Source organism: Athene cunicularia, assembly GCF_003259725.1.
Source record: "Athene cunicularia isolate RWA chromosome Z unlocalized genomic scaffold, athCun1 chrZ_part1, whole genome shotgun sequence".
Lineage (NCBI taxonomy): Eukaryota > Metazoa > Chordata > Aves > Strigiformes > Strigidae > Athene > Athene cunicularia.
In genome coordinates, this window is record NW_020799142.1 from 34757307 (window position 1) to 34778045 (window position 20739).

The following is a 20739-nucleotide window of genomic DNA, read 5'->3' on the forward strand; positions in this document are numbered from 1 at the left end:
AAGACAGAGAGGGAATACTAACTGTAAAGTGAATACTGAGCGGAGGAATACTTATGGCACAGTTCAGTGCTGTCCTGCCGGGAAATTGCAGGGCGCTTTGTAAGTGACACATCTGAACTGCTGCAGAAACTGGGCCCATCTTGGCAGAAATCTGGAACAACCCTGCCCTAGCTTTGTAGTAGCTAGGATGAGCTAGTTGAAGGGTTCATGAATTTCATGGGGGAAGGCTGTTTCCTTTGTAAAACATAATGCCTTAAGTTCCACTCACGGATCAGAAGTGCCAACAGAAGAGAGGAGCAGCTACAGCTGTTACAGAAACCGATGCGCAAGTAGGGCAGCACAAGCAAACTCTTCCCCGAGAGCTTTGTTCATCTTCACACCTGCTTTAAAATTCTCTCTCTGGTGTGCTGGTTTTCTTAAGTTATAGTCAGATCACTATGAAGTGTCTCTGACTTGAGCTTGATTGATAATCCTGTACTGAACTGATTTTGTTTGTCTTTTGCAGTCGATTCCCCAAATAACTACCCTGTCATGGTATACAACACTGGTGCCCTTACTCTTGGTGCTGGGGATAACTGCTGTCAAAGACCTAGTGGATGACATTGTAAGAAACATGTTTTGTTAATATGAAAAGCAAAAGAAAACAGTGTAGTTTATTTCTTTCATTGTGATACACAGTAGGGAGTACATTCTCTACTCCTGGTTTTCAGGCTCGTCACAGGATGGACAACGAGGTTAATAATAGGACATGCGAAGTCATCAGGGATGGAAGGTTTGTACTGTTCCCTTCTTAACTTTGTAAGTAATTATTTGTTGCCTTGTTACTAAATTTCATCACAGATCTTAAACTACAGATGATAGAGGAAGTTCAGCTTTATGTTTTCTACTGTCTGTGTGAAAACCTGATTGGAAATGGAAGAGAATTGCCCAAAGGAGTAATTTAAACTTAATTCTGTGGCACTAAATCTGTGCTAAGAGCAACTTCTTTGGAGAGAAAGGCAGAAATTCGTATGTAGCTGAAGATGGAAGAGAAGAGGCAAGTTAACTTCTGAGTTACAGACCCTCAACTAAATTGCAGTTTCCAAAACCAGAAAGCACACCTTACCGAAGTGTAATGTTTTTGTACTAAGGAAAGCTCAGCATTTCAAGATTTATAGAGTGCATAGTGTTCTAGATTAAACAGTAATAATTATTAAACTATCTTGATATTAGGTTCAAAAACACAAAATGGAAAGATATTAAAGTTGGTGATATCATTCGTCTGAAGAAAAACACTTTCGTTCCTGTAAGTGCTTTAGATATACTTGTTTCATGTTTCTACAGAGTTCTGTATGAATCTTGACTTGGATTTATTTGATGCTTATTTATTTGTTTTTCTAGGCTGATATTTTGCTGCTATCCAGCTCAGAACCAAACAGTCTCTGCTATGTAGAGACAGCTGAACTAGATGGGTAAGGGGCGCTATTGAAGGATTTCTTGGATTTAATGTTGGCTTTCTGGTAAAAGAGCAAGATGTGTGTACTTTGGACTCTACTTGTCACTTGTTAAACCACGTCTGGAAAACTGTGTCCAGTTTGTGATTCCCTCAATTAAAGGATCCACTGGAGTGCCACAGAGATGTCTGAAGGGTTAGAGAACATGACGTAGGAAGAAAGGGTGAAGGACTTGGGTTTATCCAGCCCGGAGAGGAGAAGGGTGATTTAATCAGTCTTCCAGTACCTCAAAGGTAGTTACAGAGGAGATGCCCCCTTCACAGGGGGGCACACTGACGGGCGAGAAGCCATGGATACAAGTAGCTCAGGAGCAATTCTGTGTGTATTCAAGAACAGTTGTTTTCATGGTGGCTGATTTTTTACCCTTGGAATAGGTTGCCCAGAGCAGTGGTGGAGTTTCGCTCACTGGAAGCAGTGAGCTTGGCTTGACGGGGCCCTGGGTAACCTCACCCAAGGTCCCGCTTCCAGCAGGAGGTTGGACTGTTGGTACCAGAGCTCTCTTCCAGACTGGACTTTTCTATTATTTTAAACTTCTCTTATTCCCTGTCAGAGTGGGGAAACAAAAGATATTTTTCTGTGGAAGTTTTCCAGAGAAACTGCTTAAATAGTGTAAATCTTACTGTCTCTGTCATGTTGCTTTGTAAATGTTTTAGTTCTTGTTGTCAGGAGAGCTGGTGCTGAATTCCTCTAGAAAAGCCTGTCATGAGATGGGCTTCACCTAATGAGGTGAAATGCTAGTTTTTCAGAATGAGCAGTGTATTCCTCACTCAGCCTTTAGTAATCTTAAAACTGATAATTTATAACATCACACAGAGCGAGGGTCTGTTGTGTTGTGAAAGGTTTGTTCCCTGTTGGAGTTTCTAACAGTACCAGTTACTCAGTACTGCTTTCAGATAACCATTACTTCAAACTGAGTTATTCCATTAGCGAAACAGTGATTGTCAGAAGCTTCCCTGACCCGTGAGCAGAGGTAAAGGGGTAAGATTTCTCTCGTGAAGAGAAGCAGCCAGTGTAAGAGGTAGTCACACGGTGCCTGAATGCTTTGTAGCCACGTGTGCACGTGGCTTTGCTTCCAAGTAGGAGCTTGGTACCTGGGGCAGATTTATTTCCTTAATTTTGTTCAAACTCCTTTCCTGTATCCATGTTGTATTAAATGACCTTTTTATCCTTTCTTCTTAGGGAGACTAACTTAAAATTCAAGATGGCTCTTGAGGTCACACACAGATACCTTCAAGAAGAAAGTGCGATGGCAGAGTTTAACGGTTTGTACTGTTGTGTCCTCACAAGGATTAGGTGTTGCTCAAGTAGTTCATGCTACGAGTAAATAAACTGTGGGTGGGATGGAAGTGTTGCCCGTGGTGCTTGTGATTCTGGAGCTGGTGGCTTCCTCCTTTTGTCCTGAGGCAGCGTAAGCAAGTTGCACAAGGAAATTGTGCTGCTGAGCAGAATATAGCCTGTCTGATGGTGAGGCCTTTGCCATGAAGGAGGGCATGGGCGCCCTTACTACTGTTTGCCTGCCTGTTGTCTTTGGAAAGAAGTCTGCTGTTGGGATTGGATCTGGAAAATATCTTCTATTGTCCTTTTGACATCTGTTGTTACGATCCAGCTTTCTGTGCATGTTGTGGAAACTTGAAGGGCAGGAATCCCTTCTCTTTCTGAGATCTGACACAGAGTTTTATCTCAAGCTGACTTTTTAGCCACCCTAAAATTGCAAATGCTTTTAAAAAAAAAAAAAGACAATACTTAAAACCGAGTGACGTGGAGAAGTAAGCAACTAGGGACTGTTCCTTGTTTCCTGCGGTCTTGGTGCAGAAATGGATTGTTCTGCTACTTCAGTCGGGAAGGCAAAATGCCGCCCTAAGATACCATATTTAAAATAGCACTGAGTGTTTGTACTCCATAAATTTCAGAGAAATTGTTTATCCAAAACACCTGCTTTCTCAAGAAAAACAACCTCATGAAGTCAAACTGCTTCTGTGGTGGGTACAAATCAGTGCACTGTTGGATATTAAACGTCTCCTCCTCCAAATTTTTTAGGTCTGATTGAGTGTGAAGAACCTAACAACCGACTGGATAAGTTTGCAGGAACGTTGTTCTGGAGGAACATGAGTTATTCCCTGGATGCTGATAAGATTTTATTACGTGGATGTAAAATCAGAAATACAGATTTCTGCCACGGAGTGGTCATATTTGCAGGTATTTATGAATTGAAGGTGTGGGATATTTACTGACTAAAAGCATGCCCTGCAGAGTGAAATGATGTCTTTATCTTATAAACAAATGTGTTTTATGTCCCAGTTTTGTAAAATAGTAATACTAGCACTTACAATACTTTGCATATTGTATCTTTCCTGTTTTTTTTTTCTTTATTTTTAGGTGCTGATACAAAAATAATGAAAAATAGTGGAAAGACAAGATTTAAAAGGACAAAAATTGACTCCCTTATGAATTACATGGTTTATACTGTAAGCCTTTGTTTAAAATTCAGATGTTTGAGTTCATTTTTAAGTGAATAGAGTGAATGCAAATTTAGGAAACTTTTTTTTTTTTCCTTGTGGTGTAATAAGTAAGTTTCCACTTTGTTTTGGCCCGATGAGTTGGGGTGAACTAGGATGGAATCCAGAAAGGTGCCTCGCTGTGGTGGAATCTGTGACCCTAAACTGCAGGTGTAGGGCAGCCTTCGCAAGGCAGGAAAGTGCTTCAGGTGTTTCAGGTGCTTCGGCTTGTCTGCAGGTGTGGCCCCAGCCTGGCATGTTTGGCACCCGCGGGGCGTGTGTGCGGGACACCCGCTGGCTCCACTGGGGGCACTCCCTGGGGCAGGGACGGGCGCAGAGGGGCCGGGCTGGGGGCAGGCAGAGGCACCCACCCCTCATGGCTGTGGCCCCTGCTCCGAGCACGTGCGTGTACCCTGTTGGCTGCCTGCTTAAATGAACCCGCAAACACAAAACTGATGCCCGGGGAGCAGACTGAAATCACAATCCGGATTATTTGAAGAGACCCTTTTTGGGGAAAGGCTTGCTCCCCCCCTTCTTACTTACAAATACACGTAATACTTTATTTTCAATGTGGAGATTTGGGATTTGAGGAGGAGCTTCTGAGGTGTGAGCGGCCTCTCTCTGTACCCTGTAGATTTTTGTTGTGCTCATCCTGCTGTCGGCCGGCCTCGCCATCGGACACACGTACTGGGAGCAGCAGATCGGCAACTTGTCTTGGTACCTCTATGATGCAGCAGACTTCAGCCCTCCATATCGTGGCTTCCTCAACTTCTGGGGCTATATCATTGTCCTGAACACCATGGTTCCCATTTCCCTCTATGTGAGGTAGGTAAATACCCCAGCCTTTAATAGCTCAACTGGTAATAAGGTTGAATTGCTTCACTTAGGGATTAATGGTGAATGGACGTAATGTCCCATTGGTGATAATAAATGCAGCTTCACACTGGATGGGAAAGCATGTTAATTCTCTGTCTTACTGAAAAGACATTGGATACACTCACTCTTTTCACTGAGATTTACAAGAAAGTGATCTGTATTCCTTTCATATAAAATCATCACTTGGGGATCTTTGACTCAGAATTTAAAGATATCAAGCTTTCCTTACAGTATGTAGGATAGCTGCTCTATACCTTAAGTAAGGAAAATTCTCCCTAGTTGTCATCTCCGACAAAATTGGAGACTTTTTAAAGTGAGACTGAGAGACTTTAACCTCTCAGGCTAACTCTGCAGTCACGGTGCATGAAGGAATCTACTTGAAAGTAAAATTAAAATAGAAAAATCATATTTTCCAGATTTATTCTCAAAAGAGCGGCTTTACTGCTCCATGCAGTATGAATAATTTTGCCCTTGACAAACCTGTCTGTAACATACTTGAAGTCATCCAGCCTCCTACCCACTCTTCTCCATATTGTATTTAAAATGCCATTCCCAGGCGGGATTTCCGTTTGTTACGGGAGCAGCACCACTGGTGCTTCGGGCTTGGTAAGGCCGTAGAGGCTTTTCTGCTGTTCCTGCGGCGGGTTGGAGCTGAGCTCGTGGTGCAGCATCAGTTGGAGTGGCCTGGACTGGGTGATGGTGCTCTGAGGTGCTGGGAAATGTCACTGCTTTGCCTTGAGCTCCTGGGAGGCTGTCTGAGCCATCCGGGTCCTCCAACAGAGTCACAGTCCCCTGCATCTGATCATATGTCGTTATTTTGAAATACGAGATGGAGCTGGGAGTGAAACATTCATTTTCTTTCCCTCAGCGTTGAAGTGATTCGTCTGGGCCAAAGCTACTTTATCAACTGGGACCTGCAGATGTATTACCCCGAGAAGGACACGCCTGCGAAGGCCAGGACCACCACGCTGAACGAGCAGCTGGGGCAGATCCACTACATCTTCTCCGACAAGACGGGAACGCTGACGCAGAATATCATGACGTTTAAAAAATGTTGCATAAACGGCCAAAGATACGGTAAGTCTGTGCCGTGCTGCTGCGCCCTGTAGCAAAACCCTGTGCTGGGGGCACGGAGGGGAGATGCTGCCAGTCCCTGCTGGCCAGCCTGGACGACCGAGGAGGAATTAATGCTGGTTTGATATCAGGTGCTTACGAGTCCTAGTTTCAGCTGAACTCCCACAGTTTAGCCCTAGCTTTGAGTAAAGCTCTAGTAAAATTGAACTCTTGGTGTTTTCCCACTGTTTTCCCCTTTAAAAAGTGGAAACTGATGGACTTGAGTGGAAATTCCCAGCAGAAAAGTCAGAAATGAGTAATTTATTTGGTAGAAATTTTGGTAGAAACGCTTCAGGGACAAAATTAATCTTGAAGTAAATAAAAAAAAATTATTAAGAACAGCTGTTTTGCATTTTGGTGTCAGTTAATTATAAAAAATAAACATGCAGCATATCAGCTCCAAAAGGATTGTTTGGTCAGTTCACAGAACAAGAACACAGCGTGCTGATGCCATGTGCTTTTAAACATCCTACCTCTGGAGAGAGGTGAGGACTTTCCGACAGTGAGAGCTGTGTTAGGCCAACAGGGATGTTTTATGACAATTCCATTGTGTGCTTTTTTTTCTTATATTTGCCTTGGTGTCACTAGTATACAAAGGTACTGGAGCTGTGAATGAATTTGCTTTTTTTTTTTTTTTTAATCTGAGCTACTCTAGTGTGGTAGATACTCCATAGATCTTTTTTTAATTTGTGAACGAGTTGTAAAAACTTTGTTTTTTCTGTGCTGTGTCTCCTTGCATTGCAGGAGAGTACCGGGATGGAGCAGGGCAGCTTCAGAGCCACCCAGAGGTAGGTGGGTCCAGTGTGGACCTGAAGTCCCTACGGCCCGTAGAACCTTCCCCTGCCAGGGTGTGAAGAGATGCAGGTGGGCACAAAGCAGTTGCACGTGAAATAACTCAGACTGTCTCTTTCCTGAGCAGCAAGTGGATTTCAGCTGGAACGAGTACGCAGATGGAAAGTTCTTGTTCTACGATCACTATCTGATAGAGCAAATAAAGTCTGGAAAGGAGCCAGAAATTCAAAAGTTCTTTTTTCTGCTTGCCATTTGTCACACAGTCATGGTTGACACTTCTGATGGTGAGTATTATTTTTTTGGTGGGTTATTTTTTTTTCCTCATGTAAATAGAAAGAATAATTCAAATCCAGTTGCACAAGGGAGAGTCCCAAAACTAACGCTGATCCCAGAAGTGAGGAGGAGTGTTAGGCTGCTCTTTTAAATTAAACAAAAGCAAGAGCTGATGCTGTTCCCTGTGCTGAATTTATCTGAGCCTTTATGGAAGGAGGACTGTCTTTATGACGGTTGCAGCTGTGACAAACATGCACCTTAAACAACAGATTTAGAGAGGTGGGGGAACAGTTTATAGAGTCTTGTGTTTTCATGTTATGGGTGTTCTCTCTGTTCAAATACATCTTTAAAATCTCAAAAGCATAACAATACAATGACAGTGACACTAGCAGAGTCTCTGGTTCCACCTACATATGTGGAAGCACAAACATCTTTGGAAACTTGTTCTCAGTGTGGAAAAACTAGTGTTTTCAGCACGAGAGTTTCACACTCTTCCTCCTTGACTCACAGCCCCACAGATGTATACACATCATGGATGTCTGTCCTAAGAGTATTGGCAGCAAATAAGCAAAATGAATAACAAAACTGTGAGAGAAACTAAATGCAGAGGTGGATGACTATTGGAGAATTCATGAAAGTGAAAAATAAGGTTGGAAGATTCAGCTAGAACATTGAAGAGTAATCCTGAGGTTCAGGGACGTGTCCTGTTTGGAAAGCACATGTAACCCAAAGGGGGGCATTGCTGGTCCCTCTCCTCTCTGTGCACTGCTCTCGGGTGCTGCTGCGGTGTAGGAGACCCCGCCTCAGGAAGGGGGGGGACTGGCACGTCCAGCTCAAGCACTCATAACAAGGGGGTGAATTGAGTGCCCCTGTAATGCCCAGGCGCATCCTGGCTCTCTCCTCCTCCCACTTTACAGGTCAGCTCAATTACCAAGCAGCTTCCCCGGACGAAGGGGCCCTGGTTACAGCAGCCAGAAACTTTGGCTATGTTTTTCTTTCCCGAACGCAAAACACTATCACTATAAGTGAAATGGGGATTGAAAGAACTTACGACGTCCTCGCTATCTTGGACTTCAACAGCGACAGAAAGCGGATGTCTGTCATTGGTAAGCTGGTCGCCACCAACCGTCATAGCAAAGGTCGCTGGTATTTCGTAGGTGAAGAAGTACCTGCAAGGGGAGTTGAAGTCAAGAATTAGGGCTGTGTGACACGCAGTCCTAGGATAGATTTTAATCCCCAAAACTCTGGATGGCAAAAGAGAGGCTCTGTAATTAGGTGCAAATGTGTCTGCTGGACAGTCCTGGTGTCCAGACGTGGCCTCTGCTGCTGACAATCTCAGGTCTCTGTAGGAGAAGCTTGAAGAAATACTGCAAAGATGATTTATTCCCCTTTTTCCTCAGAAAACAGACAAGTTGTACATTCCTCTAGCTATGGCAATACTGGGATTGCCAGTTGAGGTTTAAATAGCTCTAGTTTTCATTTTATCTTTAAAGGAGTCAGTCTAGAACCAGTTAGAGATCTGTCACTTTTGAAGGCCATAGTTACAGTGCATTGTATCTCTAGCAAATGTCTCTGCCCAGCTCCTGTGGGCAACAGAGATGTTAATCCTATACGAACCATTATCAGCAACCTAATCCTTGGGAGTTTAAATAACCTCTCCTGTCATGAGAGAGAAGAGGAAATGCACTTGTCAACCAAGTTGCTTAACTGAATAATAACAGAGATGATGAAGAAGAAAGATGACCTTGTAGTTTTGGTACTTAACAGCAGTAGACTGAAAAATCTGATCTGAAACTATTCCGTTATTTAAATGTACTCTTAACATTTTGTCCCATCTCTCCTATTTTACTCCACAGTAAAAGAATCAGGTGGAAATATCAGGCTGTATTGTAAAGGGGCTGACACAGTAATCTATGAACGGTTGCACCCAAGGAATCTAAAGAGAGAAGCTACAGAAGAAGCACTAGATGTATGTTTGTATTTTTTATGATAATCTAATTCTATTAATCTCCTTTTCCTAAGATATTAAGACAAATGCAGACCTGTAATTAGTTCTACGAGTCATCCCAAACCTGAGAAGTAATCAAATCAATATAAATATTCATGCATGTTCTTAAAAATGCATTCATTGTCTTTTCATGAGAAGTCAACTTAAATGTTGTTGACATGCTTTTTCTTCATAATTAGAGTATTCCAGACTACTACACTCCCTTCTATTTGTCACCTCTTCAGTCTTTCAGCTCAGACTGCCTTGTCAGCTACAATGGAGTTTTTGGCATTTCTGAAATACCCAGGACTAACTGCACAGTCAGATTTGTTTTATCAGATTTACCAAATGCTTGTGATCTTAACTCTTATGTTTGGATTGCAAACGAAGGGTTTTGTTTTGTGAATGTGGTGGTTTTAATTATTTTACAGATTTTTGCAAATGAAACTCTTAGGACGCTCTGCCTGTGCTACAGGGACATCAGTCATGATGAATTTGAAGCATGGAATAAAAAGTTTGCAGAGGCCAGTGTAGCTACAACTAATCGTGATGAAGCTCTGGACAAAGTATATGAGGAAATAGAAAAAAACTTGATTGTAAGTCAAGCTTTAAATTTTTAGTGTGCTTTTATTCTTATATAAGAAGAAACATCTTTTTGAAAATAAGTTATCCTTGTTTATTATAACATTTTAATTTAGATCTTTTCAGTATTTTATTGGCTTTAGAGCTATGCCAAGTTTTAGAGTTTAATAGAATGCGGGGAAGTGTGGTTTAGGATGTATATATTGCAGTGTGGACACTTCTACATGCAAGAGTTTGTCTTTACTGAATTCTTAGCTTGAGCTGTACCTTGGCTTGAACACATGTCCAGAATAGTTTTAATTCTCTACTGAAAATGAGTCAGTTTTCTGTGTATGTTTATCCTGCTAAAAGCTGTATTTCTGATACCTTCCAGCTGCTTGGTGCGACAGCTATTGAAGACAAACTACAGGATGGAGTTCCAGAAACCATTTCCAGACTTTCAAAAGCAGACATTAAAATCTGGGTGCTTACTGGTGACAAAAAAGGTGGGTTTACTTACAGCCAAAGAGCCAGTAAAAACAGGGTAAGGGCTCAGAGAGAAACTGGGACAAATGCAGACTAGAAATAATGCACGTGCTTCCAGAAAAGCTTAGTATGAAAATCCATTGAAATCAAGACTGGAGGAGTTTCTGCAACATTCAGAGTTTCATCCCAGCTGTTCCCAGTCTAGAGTTACTGGCTGGACTTCTGTGTAAGTTCAGCTCCTCCAACAGACGAGCCTAGATGACTGATGTTGTGGCCATCTCCTGTAGGGAAATACCCAGCTCCTGCTTTTCCCAAAGCAAGTGCAGGACAACTTGCTCGTAACACCAGGCTTGCTTGGCTCTGAGGGCAAGGGCCAAAACTTGTCTTTTTACAGCAAAAATGTACTTTTCAAATAATCACAAGTGCTGCTGACAGAGACAGATTGGCTGTTGTTTTGGTAGTTGCTAGTCTGCAGTCAGGCAACACGTTTTAAGTCGGTTCCACAGATGGCATTCGGTGGGTGAGTGGCTGTCCTTAAGGACTTCAGGTACTGCTGGCTGATCCCAGCAGTTACTCATGGCACAACTTTAAGTAAGTCCTTTCTTACATTTTTTTTAATTGTAGAAACTGCTGAAAATATTGGATTTTCTTGTGAACTCTTAACAGAAGAAACAACAATCTGCTATGGAGAAGATACCAGGCAAGTGAAAAGCCCAAAGGATTTCTTTTGTGGGAATTAAGTGTTCCATTTTTAAAATTAACCCAGCAGTAAGATTGGTTTATCCCACAGTGACTCTTCAGTGACCGAATAGTGTTGCTTGGCAGTTGTTCAGTGGTACTTTGTCTGTTTCTTTGCTTTTTACAGCAATTTTGCAAGACAACCTCTTAATTGTGGGTAAAGGTGGCAACATCCTGTTTGCAGGAGTTTATACATTCTAGGTCAACAGCTGTAGACATTACATTTGTCCTGTAGTTCAGACAAGTCTGGAGCCTCCCTGCAGGCCTCTCCCTAGCCCAAATCTTGAGCAGTTGCCAGGTTTTGCTCTCACTACCTGTCTCTGAACTCACCCCAGCTGGTCTTTCACCCTGTCCCATCCTCCTGGACACGGTACAGAGCTGTGCTATAAAACCAGAGTTGACCCAAGGTATTCACATGTAGTTGTAATGAATTTCTCAAAATGGTTAGACACAAGGAAAAAGACATGGGACCAGGAGAAGAACTAGGGGCTTGTAACAGCATCACAACTATTCCTGACTTGTTTTTCTACTATTTTCCTTATTTGCAAACCAGTGTGATCCTCTTTTCACTGTTGTTCTAGCACTGCTTAGAACATCAATTAATATATGGCCAAAAAAGTCCTTGCAGCATATATTGCATTTCTTTCTTGCAGATTTTCAGGCTGGGGCTGATCTAGCTTAAAACTGATCCTTGATTTTCCATGATAGTATCCACCTCTCTTTCCAGCGCTCTCCTTCAAACCAGGTTGGAAAACCAGAAGAACAGAGCCGGATCAAGTACCCACTCCTCTCTAAAAATGAACGAGCCCTTCTTCCAGGGCAGTAGAGATCGTGCTTTAATCATCACTGGCTCCTGGCTGGTATGTACAAAAGATCTTCTCCCATGTGTTTGAGACTTTGGGGGTGCCACTGAGTCACAGTGTCTTTCACTGAGGACTCTGTTCATTGGTTTTCCTTGGCCGTTGTACTGCCAGCTGAACACATCTGTCTCATATTTTTTGATTTTGGAGGTTGAAAAGAGCACTCAGTAGAATAAGGAATGCCTTGGGCCATTCAAATCACCCTGGTAGCTGCCATCAAAGTAAAGCCAAGCCCCTGCAAAAGCACAGTCTGATCTTCAGAGTATTTATTCTTCGTGGGGACTCCAGTCTAATGGAAAAAAAAAAAAATAAGGAGATGACTGCTGGCATTACAGGATGCACAGCTTCACCTCAGGCCCAGAAGTCCTGCTTGAAATGAGAGATGGGAGTGAAAGGGTAGAAGCAAAAGACAGGTTTCCTTCTCTGTCCTGCCATCCAGTGCTCTGACAGGAGCTTAGAAAGCAGAAAAGAGCTTTTAGCAGAGAGGTGAGTGGCAGTAACTCAGTGACTATTGCACACGCTGTTGGCAGGCTGCTCTTACAGACACCTGTAAAGGAGGAAGTCTGGTGAACAGCTAAGACCAACCGTCTGCCACGTTTCAGTGTTTCAGCCCTCAAGCTTTGTTTTGTGCTAAAAAAATCTACATCAGTGTATGAGGCTTGGGAACAGGCTGGGGACACCTCAGGGTAATCTAGCAGGAGCAGCAGATAAAATTGCAGGTCTCGGTTACCCCCCACGCCAGCTGAAGTGCCCCCCAGCTAACCCCAGTATTTATAGGGCACTTCCATGAGTGCTGGGTGTGGTCAGGCTTCTCTCAGGAGATGGGGAAATAGGACAGAGGGGAGTTTAAATGCCAGAATGTTTTTACATGTGAATTCGTTCCCATCGGAAGAAATATTCCTCTGAACTCTGCAAGAAGTGCTGTGACGCTAAATACAAGCATTTTGCTTTGTTAATCCCATCAGGTACATTCTTTCCCTTGTTTCCGTAGCTCTTTGTTCACTCCTCTGCACGAGCATTTAATGAAAATGCTGTAATTGGGCAGTGGGAGCATAATGAAGTTGTGTGTTGTACAGGCAGTGCCTGAAATAGTGTAGAAGGGAACACAATATATTTTTTGTTACACAGAATGAAATCCTGCTAGAGAAGAAGAAGAAGAAGAAAAAGAAACTTAAACTGAAATTCCCTAGAACAGCAGAAGAGAAGAAAAAGCAATCTGAGAAGAGAAGGAGGGCTGAGGCTTACAAAGAACAGCAGCAGAAGAACTTTGTTGATCTGGCCTGCGAGTGCCGGGCTGTGATCTGCTGCCGAGTGACGCCGAAGCAGAAGGCCATGGTGGTCGACCTTGTGAAGAAATACAAGAAAGCCATTACTCTGGCTATTGGGGACGGTGCCAATGATGTAAACATGATTAAAAGTAAGGCAGCTGTAAAACTTCTCTTGGTAGGAAAGATCTCTTCTGGGCGTTCTTCTGCAGTCTCTTCACTGTTACTCTTTGTTCAGAAGACTCTGCCGCCTGTGTCAGTCCCCACGCTAACATCGCTCGGGTTTTGTTAGCTTCCATGCCCGTGCTTTCCCTTTTTGAGGAAGCCCTTTATGAAATGGTTAGTGGTTTTTGCTGATACATTTTAGTTTTTTCCTGAGAAGGGACTTGAATCACGTCTGTTACTGTGTTGTGGGTTACTGCAGCGTAACAAAGAGCGAAGCAGTAGTTCAGCTGCCCCTTGCTTGGAGGCTCAGCCCTCCCGTTTGCAGCTAGTGCCCTTGGAACTGCTTCCTCTGAAATGCCACCAGGAAAGAAACCGCTGGGGTGTGGTTTGTGTTGCGAGTGTGTTTGTAAACTGCCTGGCCAGTGCATTCAGGGGTTTGCTTGCTCTGTCTCATCACTTAGTTCTCCCTTGGTCAGATTTCCCAGCATCCGTTCCGAGGGAACAAGCACTGAGAGAGAATCCAGGCGATGGTGGGGATGGGAGCAGTAACTACGGGGCAAGGAAGGGCCCGTGTGCTGGCGCGTTGGTCTTTAAGGTGGCCTTTGTGCTGTACAGAAACAAAACGGGGCAGAAGAACCTGAAGCGGAGAATAGGAACCAGTAGATTTGGTCATGTCGTTCCTCTCCTGTGTTCAACACGGTGTGTGGTGTTTGTCTCACTGACTTAGCTGCCCACATTGGAGTTGGAATCAGCGGCCAGGAGGGGATGCAGGCCGTCATGTCAAGCGACTACTCCTTCGGGCAGTTCCGCTACCTGCAACGACTGCTGCTGGTCCACGGACGATGGTCTTACATTAGGATGTGCAAGTTTTTAAGATATTTTTTCTACAAAAACTTTGCTTTCACGCTAGTCCACATCTGGTATTCATTCTTTAATGGCTTTTCTGCCCAGGTAAGAAGGGGTTTGCCTGTGTAATATTAACAAGCAGATCTTTTTTGTCAGTGCAGAATAGCGAAGGCTTAACCTGGGGAGTGATGGGAACCTGCAGTTACCATCAATAACTTCTGCAGGAGAATAGCTGATAACTGTGAAGATAGTTAGTGACAAGCTAAGCAGTTGGTTATGATTTCAAAACACTGAAGTCAGTATCAGGATTGCACAGGGAGGAAGAGGTGGTGATCTGGGAAAAGCTTTCCTAAGCCTAGTACTTGAGATAGTCCTAGGTGAAGTGAGAGGGTGCACGTATGTATCGCTAAGAAACCAAACCCAGGATTGTTTATCTGGCACTGCTGGCTACAGTGGCTTGAGATGTGCTGCTTATAACTGGCAGCGTTTGACATTCCCCGAGTGTTGACAGGGTGCTAAGGGTTCAGCTGCACCTCCACGGGCACAGTCAGGAGGCAGGGAGGTGTCACTGCCGGGGCCAGCAGGGACGTCAGGGCCCTGGTCCCAGACGAGCAGCCCTGCCTGAGGTTAACGCTCTTTGCTGGCATGGAAACTGTGGATGCCTAGGACAGAGAAAAAAAAAAACATGAAAAGAAACCAGGGCTGCCAGACTTGCACGTGAGATGCCCAAGTCTCGTCACAGTCACAAGCACAGCTATAAACAAGAGTGAGGGGCTCGTTTTGATAGTGTTCCAGGTTTGTAAGGGGTGGGACAGCTTCACACAGGCTAAAACCAGTTCCAGCAGAGCTGTGAGCTGAGGTGCTGCTCACACTTTGGGTGGACACTGAGACAGGCAAGAGCACGTGTGGATTTTTCTCAGGAATGGGAAGGAAAAGGTGTAATCAAAAAGAAATCATTAACCACTGCAATTCTTCCTCTTCTTGCAGACAGCCTATGAGGACTGGTTCATCACGCTGTACAACGTGCTGTACTCCAGTCTCCCGGTTCTGCTGGTTGGCTTGCTTGACCAGGTATTCTCCACGTTGTTACCAACAGATGAATCCAGAGGTGTCTAACATCAAGTCTTTAATGACACTGAGACTGGTTGCTTTGGTTTCTGTACAAGGCATTTGGAGGGTTTTGTTTGTTTTTTTGGGCTTTTAAACGTGTATTCCACTTCCCAGTGTGTGAGGTAACGAGAGAGAATAAGCAGAGGATTACTGAAACAGCCAAAGTTAATTGGGTCAGTGGTCTTCAGTGCTAATAGCGTTTGTTAAAATTGTAAGTGCCTGCTATTCCCTGACATCATCCCCACAGCACAGGCGGCTTTGTGAATGGAGGGGCTATTCCTTGCTTACCCTTCTGAGCTGAAGGTGTAGGGACTGAACAATTGATTGTATCTGACAGGAAATCTTGGTGTGCAGCATTTGTTTTAATTCAGCTCACCTACTGATCCGGCAAAGCAATGCTTCTGCCTGCTTTTGTGATAAAAGCTAAGAAACAAATCCAGTACCAAATTAAGATCTCACTGGAGTGTTTGTTGGAGACTTAAAGTCAAGACCTGCAGTGAAAGGGCTCCAACCCAACGCACAGCTGTGAAGAGCTGCACAGTGTGCCCGTTCCTGTCTCAGCAAATCGTGGGCTCAAAGCCCAGAAGCCTGGGAACGGGCTCCGTGGTGGCTCTGGGAGAGGCGAGCTCCACACGGGGCCCTGCCTACGCGCGCCACGACGTGGCGCAGCCCTGCTGCCCACGCTGCTCTTTGAGGAGGAAGAGAAGTCTGCCATGTCCTTTCAACATTGTATAGTTGAGTTTCTTACTTGTCAAAGCTCACACTGAGAACAAGAAATTGCAGAAACTTTTTTTTTTTCTTTTCCCCCTTCACCAAGGATGTGAGCGACAAACTGAGTCTTCGGTTCCCTAGACTGTATGTTTTGGGACAGAAAGATTTACTTTTTAACTACGAGAAATTCTTTTTAAGTTTGCTTCACGGAGCTATAACTTCACTGATAATCTTCTTCATACCATATGGAGCTTACCTGAAAACTATGGGACAAGATGGAGAAGCCCCTTCAGATTATCAGTCATTTGCTGTCACGGCAGCTTCTTCTCTGATATTTGTCGTCAATTTTCAGGCAAGTAAGCTTAGCTTCCTCATCTCTGCTGCTCTGAGAACACTTTCTGCTCATGTTTCTAAATTTGTCCATTAAAACCATGATATGTAAAAAATCTTCCCTTTGTTGCCTTCTCCTCTGTTGAGGCTCTCTCTGGCGTGACTGGATGAGAGATGCCTCGACCAAAATGCTGTCACTCCTCAGAGCACTTGACGGTATTTTGAATTGATAAAACTCATCTGGGGCTTTTGTTTGCTTTCAGATTGGCTTGGATACATCTTACTGGACTTTTGTTAATGCTTTTTCAGTATTTGGGAGTATTGCACTTTACTTTGGTATCACATTTGACTTCCACAGTGCTGGAATCCATGTTCTCTTTCCTTCTGGCTTCCAGTTCACAGGTCAGTCCTTGTCTTTTGTGTTTCTGTGTTCCTGTCTCAGGCAGTTTTCTAACTTGAGCAGAAATTTGGCCAAAATGTCATGTCAGGAGCCTGGTGCCCGTGGAAGGGAATGGTGTTAAATATTAATTCACTTCCAAGGAAGGATTTTGTTTATGTGTGGGGCCAGGTTGCTTTATTGGGAGTATTTATTTTCTTTCAGTTAAAATGACCTGGAACTTAATGTTGCCCAGCAGTAGGAGTCTGCGAATGAAAACAAAGTTAAAATTGGTGGGGCAGCTTAAAGGGAATGTGATGATCTGGCAGGGTATGTGCTTGCCGGTGCTCTAACTGATCAGTGGAAGGTGAAGCCTCAAGGTAATAGAGCCAGGTGCGGTTAGCAGCTCCTTGGGATTTCACTGGAAGTCCAGGGAGATATAAGTTGCAGCCAGTTGGAATTTTTTTTTCTGTGGGAAAACTGTGCTTCCTCATTTTCTTAGTGACAAATCTTTGATACATTGCCTTGGATCTAAATATTCCCCACCCTCAAATAACAAACCCCCTCAGTTTTATGTTCTCATTTTTAAGATGAACCTGATTGAAAAAAAGGTAGTTGCCTCTAATACAAAGTTTTTCTTTGACCTTTAGTAATGTCTTAGACTTCTTTTATAACTTCCTTCTGAATACTTTGTGTTTCAGAAGTTTTATAAAGATATGACTGCTACTTAGTTTGATTGAAAGTTCTGTGAGATTGGGTGTTTGGCTACTAACTACCACTTGCTTTCCAGACCACGTGCACACCAGTGATACTGGGAGGAATTTCCTTGCTCTGCGTGCGCTACAGCAGGCCAGAAGCCACGTGTCTCAGCCAACCGTTTGTCTCACAACCTCCCATAACTCTCAAAAGGGCTCTGACGTGAATATGGAAACGTTGTAGCAGAAGTGCTTTATAAAATTATTTCCCTTTGTGCTTCCTTCATAGTAGAGTCTCTGAAGGGAAGCTTGAGGTTGGGATACACAAAAGAGTACCTGAATGTTAGGTTCTCAGAAAGAAACCGTGGCTTTTAGAATCTTATTTGTGGTTTATAACTAGCTTGCTTGATCATGTTTTAAACTAATTTTTGCTCTTTTTATTCATAGGAACTGCTCCAAATGCTCTGAGACAACCATACCTCTGGCTGACCATGATTTTATCGATTGCCATTTGCTTACTTCCTGTAGTGGCATGGCATTTCTTATCAATGACAATTTGGCCTTCAGAAAGTGATCGGGTGAGCAAAATCTTAGGTTATTTGGGTTAATTTGGCATGTATTTCCTTAGAGGGGTCAGGATTGGTGCTAATGTTAGAGACAAGTAGGCGACTGGGCCCCAGGGAGAGCTGCAGGAGGCCAGGGTTCGGGTCCCGTGGCCAGGGCAGTGGAGCAGTGGCCAGCCCGTGCCGGGGGCAGCTGGTGTGGTGGCACTTTGCCCTCCCGAGCAGAGCGTCGCTGTGCCGTGTTCTTATTTCCCAGTATCTCCCAGCGTGTCTCTGTGGGGTGCAGAGGTACATGCACAAGCTCAGCATGCGGTGTGGTGTGGGTTAATTCTTTGGTTGTCTTGGCTGGGCATTGGCTTTGCAAAACCACAGCGACCCACTCTGCAGGTACTGACGGCCTGACTTCTGGTGTTATGTGGGGGTGTTGGAGTTCCATTGTTGTGTCAGAGTATAGAGGACAGTTTGTGTTTCTTTCTGTTCTGCTTGAGCTGGCAAATAGCATATGGGTATGAAAATAGCTAAAATGGCAGTAGTGTTGTTTCAAAAGTTATTAAGGAAGTGTCAGTGTGAGGGCGCAGGAACAGCTTTCAGTTACGTATCTTCAAGCCACTGCAGTGAAAGGCATTTAAAGATAAATGGAAATAGTGTTAAGTTCAGAATAAACACAGTAAGTTTTCCCGCAGGGGTGATGGGTCACTGCATATATTCTTGTTTCTAACAAAATCAGATTTAAACAAGAGAGCCTCGTGTTAAGCAGTTTAAGGATCTAAGTAAAAGTTACCGGGTTATTCCTGCAGACAGCAGATGCAGACAGGCTGTTCTCCCTTGTACCTCCTAACCGCTCTCTCTCTCTGCCCGTGCGAAGATCCAGCGGAACCGTAAGGAGTACGTGGCAGAAGAGCAGCGGTGGACGCGGAGGCAGAGCACCTTCCGCCGAGGGCTGTCCGGCCGCCGCTCCGCGTACGCCTTCTCCCACCAGCGGGGCTACGCTGACCTCATCGCTTCGGGGCGCAGCCTCCGGAAGAAGCGGGCGCCCCTGGACGCAGTCCTGGGCCACGGCGGGGCCCGCGCCGGCGCTGCTCGGGACACAAGCTGATGCTTGGCCGGCCGGCGGGAAGCCTTTGGTCCCAACGCTTGCACAAAGAAAATGTTTTTTTAAAAACAAACTCAGGATATTTTTCTAACCAAATGGCGTGAGGATACGAAGATTTTTATGTTTTATCACAGAACTTCCTGGTTTTGGACTACTGGAAACATAAAAAGGCCAAGAGTTCTCTCTGGAGCTACTAGTCCTTGTGCAGCTGATTTCTGTTTCATGTGAAAATGAAGGATACGTGTGCTTGGGTATGAAAACCCAGCAGTGTAATATTTATTTTTTAGCTATGCCTGGAATTGCAAACTTTTTTCACATTTTAGTAATATGTTGGTATGAAACTGCAGCTACATTTCGTATTTTGTCTTTGAAAGCAAACTGCTCAGTAGCAGTTCCCCTGTGCACGCCATTTCAGTGAGTTGCACAGTCAGAATGGTGGGTCGGGCAATCTGGCCCCGGGTGTCCTCGCCGAGCTCACACAGCTGGGATTAAGATATACACCTGGTGATAAACTTTAGTCGGTGTCGGGTGTTATTAAGAATTCTAACAGGTAGAGATGTGGCCTCTGTCCATTTCTCTTTCTGCGAGGGCTGACCATGGCTCGCTGCACTCAATCAGCAGACATGTTCTTCACACCTTGGTAGTGGGAGTGATCTGCCATTGTTCCTTCCCTTCCTAGTCCATTCCTTGGTTTCCCCTGGAACAGAGAGATTCGAATTAGTAGTTAACAGAGGTTTATTCTCACTCGCTCTCTAGTTTCTCTGCCTGTCTCTTTTCCAGCTCTAGAATATCACCTCACACAGTGTGTTTATGAATGGAGATATCTGATCTCTGCCCCGGGGCTGGCCAGAGCCAGGTCATTTCAGTTTTGGATATGGTCAGTCACGGGGAACGACAAAACAGGCGCTTTTAGGTGGAGCCTATTTCACCGCTTGGGACTCAGTTCTTAAACCCTGTCCCGTGTGTTTTCATGAGACTCTTTACATTTGCACATACTCTTCACGTGGAGCGGGATGAATGTTTCACTTCTGCCTGACTCCTGGGCTACGGTTGATGACTGAAATGGTTTTACAGGAAAAATCATGATCCACGGCTTCTGTTCAATGGAATGTACGTGTCGGAAACACTGCGAATAAACGTCCTGAACTGCTTCAGCGCCGGCCTGAGGGGCTGTGAGCACATTGAGGCCTCAGCAGGGTAACATCAAGGGTTTTTATGGTCTCCAGTAATTGTAAAGCGTGGGAATCTTACAAACCCTTGTTACAGCTGTTTAATACTTTTTGTTTTAAACCAGGCAGAAGATCTCTTGAGAAGAGAGAAGAACCTGGAGGAAGCCAAGAAGGTTGTTATCAAGAACGATCCTAGTCTTCCAGAGCCAAAATGTGTGAGTAGGATCTGGTGTACTTGCTGCAGGGCCTGTGTACAGCCTGTCTCTGCTTTGTGGCTCTGGCAGCTGTGGAAGGGCCCTGCCTTGTTACTGTTTGCAAATGTAACTTTGTTTTTCTGATTATTTGTGCCTTCTAGTATATAGACTTGGTCTGTCTCATGTGCTTGATGGGCGTCTGGACCTTCTGAGTTCACGTATCAGACTTCTCTGTGTCTGTCTGCCAGTACAGACCATAATTCTGTTTGAAAAAGCTCACTGGCTTGGCTTTGATTGCGGTGGTGGAGAGTGAAGAAGCCTCTGGTTAGAGGCTGCAGTGAGTTACCGAGGCGTGGAAGGCAGTTCCCATCCTGCTGGCCTTGGTGACGGTGCAGGCTGGTACTGCACGTGCTGTGCTGGGTTTTTGGGTAGAGCCTGAGGAGAAGAGTTTTCTAGGTGTGTGTGGAGGAGGTGGCTTTGATTGGAGCCCTGAGCATGCTCAGAGTGCCAGAAGGTGTGTCAGAGCATCCTTCCCAGGGCACCTGGTG

The 20739-nt window shown here is 44.4% G+C and overlaps 1 protein-coding gene across 3 annotated transcripts in view; it reads left to right on the forward strand.

Annotated features, from left to right (window-relative positions):
* ATP8B1 (ATPase phospholipid transporting 8B1) overlaps positions 1–19978 on the forward strand; it is a 37732-nt gene extending 17754 nt beyond the window's left edge. For all 3 annotated transcript variants that reach the window (XM_026865916.1, XM_026865917.1, XM_026865915.1), the window contains 24 exons: positions 506–604; positions 711–772; positions 1213–1285; positions 1381–1451; positions 2673–2755; positions 3531–3689; positions 3870–3958; positions 4623–4813; positions 5733–5941; positions 6722–6765; positions 6897–7053; positions 7960–8148; positions 8899–9011; positions 9461–9625; positions 9985–10096; positions 10701–10776; positions 11542–11674; positions 12803–13091; positions 13832–14055; positions 14938–15021; positions 15878–16123; positions 16365–16503; positions 17620–17750; positions 18601–19978. In XM_026865916.1, the coding sequence (XP_026721717.1) occupies positions 506–604; positions 711–772; positions 1213–1285; positions 1381–1451; positions 2673–2755; positions 3531–3689; positions 3870–3958; positions 4623–4813; positions 5733–5941; positions 6722–6765; positions 6897–7053; positions 7960–8148; positions 8899–9011; positions 9461–9625; positions 9985–10096; positions 10701–10776; positions 11542–11674; positions 12803–13091; positions 13832–14055; positions 14938–15021; positions 15878–16123; positions 16365–16503; positions 17620–17750; positions 18601–18831 (3369 nt within the window). In that variant the 3' untranslated portion in view covers positions 18832–19978. The remainder of the gene's footprint in view (positions 1–505; positions 605–710; positions 773–1212; positions 1286–1380; positions 1452–2672; positions 2756–3530; positions 3690–3869; positions 3959–4622; positions 4814–5732; positions 5942–6721; positions 6766–6896; positions 7054–7959; positions 8149–8898; positions 9012–9460; positions 9626–9984; positions 10097–10700; positions 10777–11541; positions 11675–12802; positions 13092–13831; positions 14056–14937; positions 15022–15877; positions 16124–16364; positions 16504–17619; positions 17751–18600) is intronic.
* Positions 19979–20739: the final 761 nt, after the last annotated feature.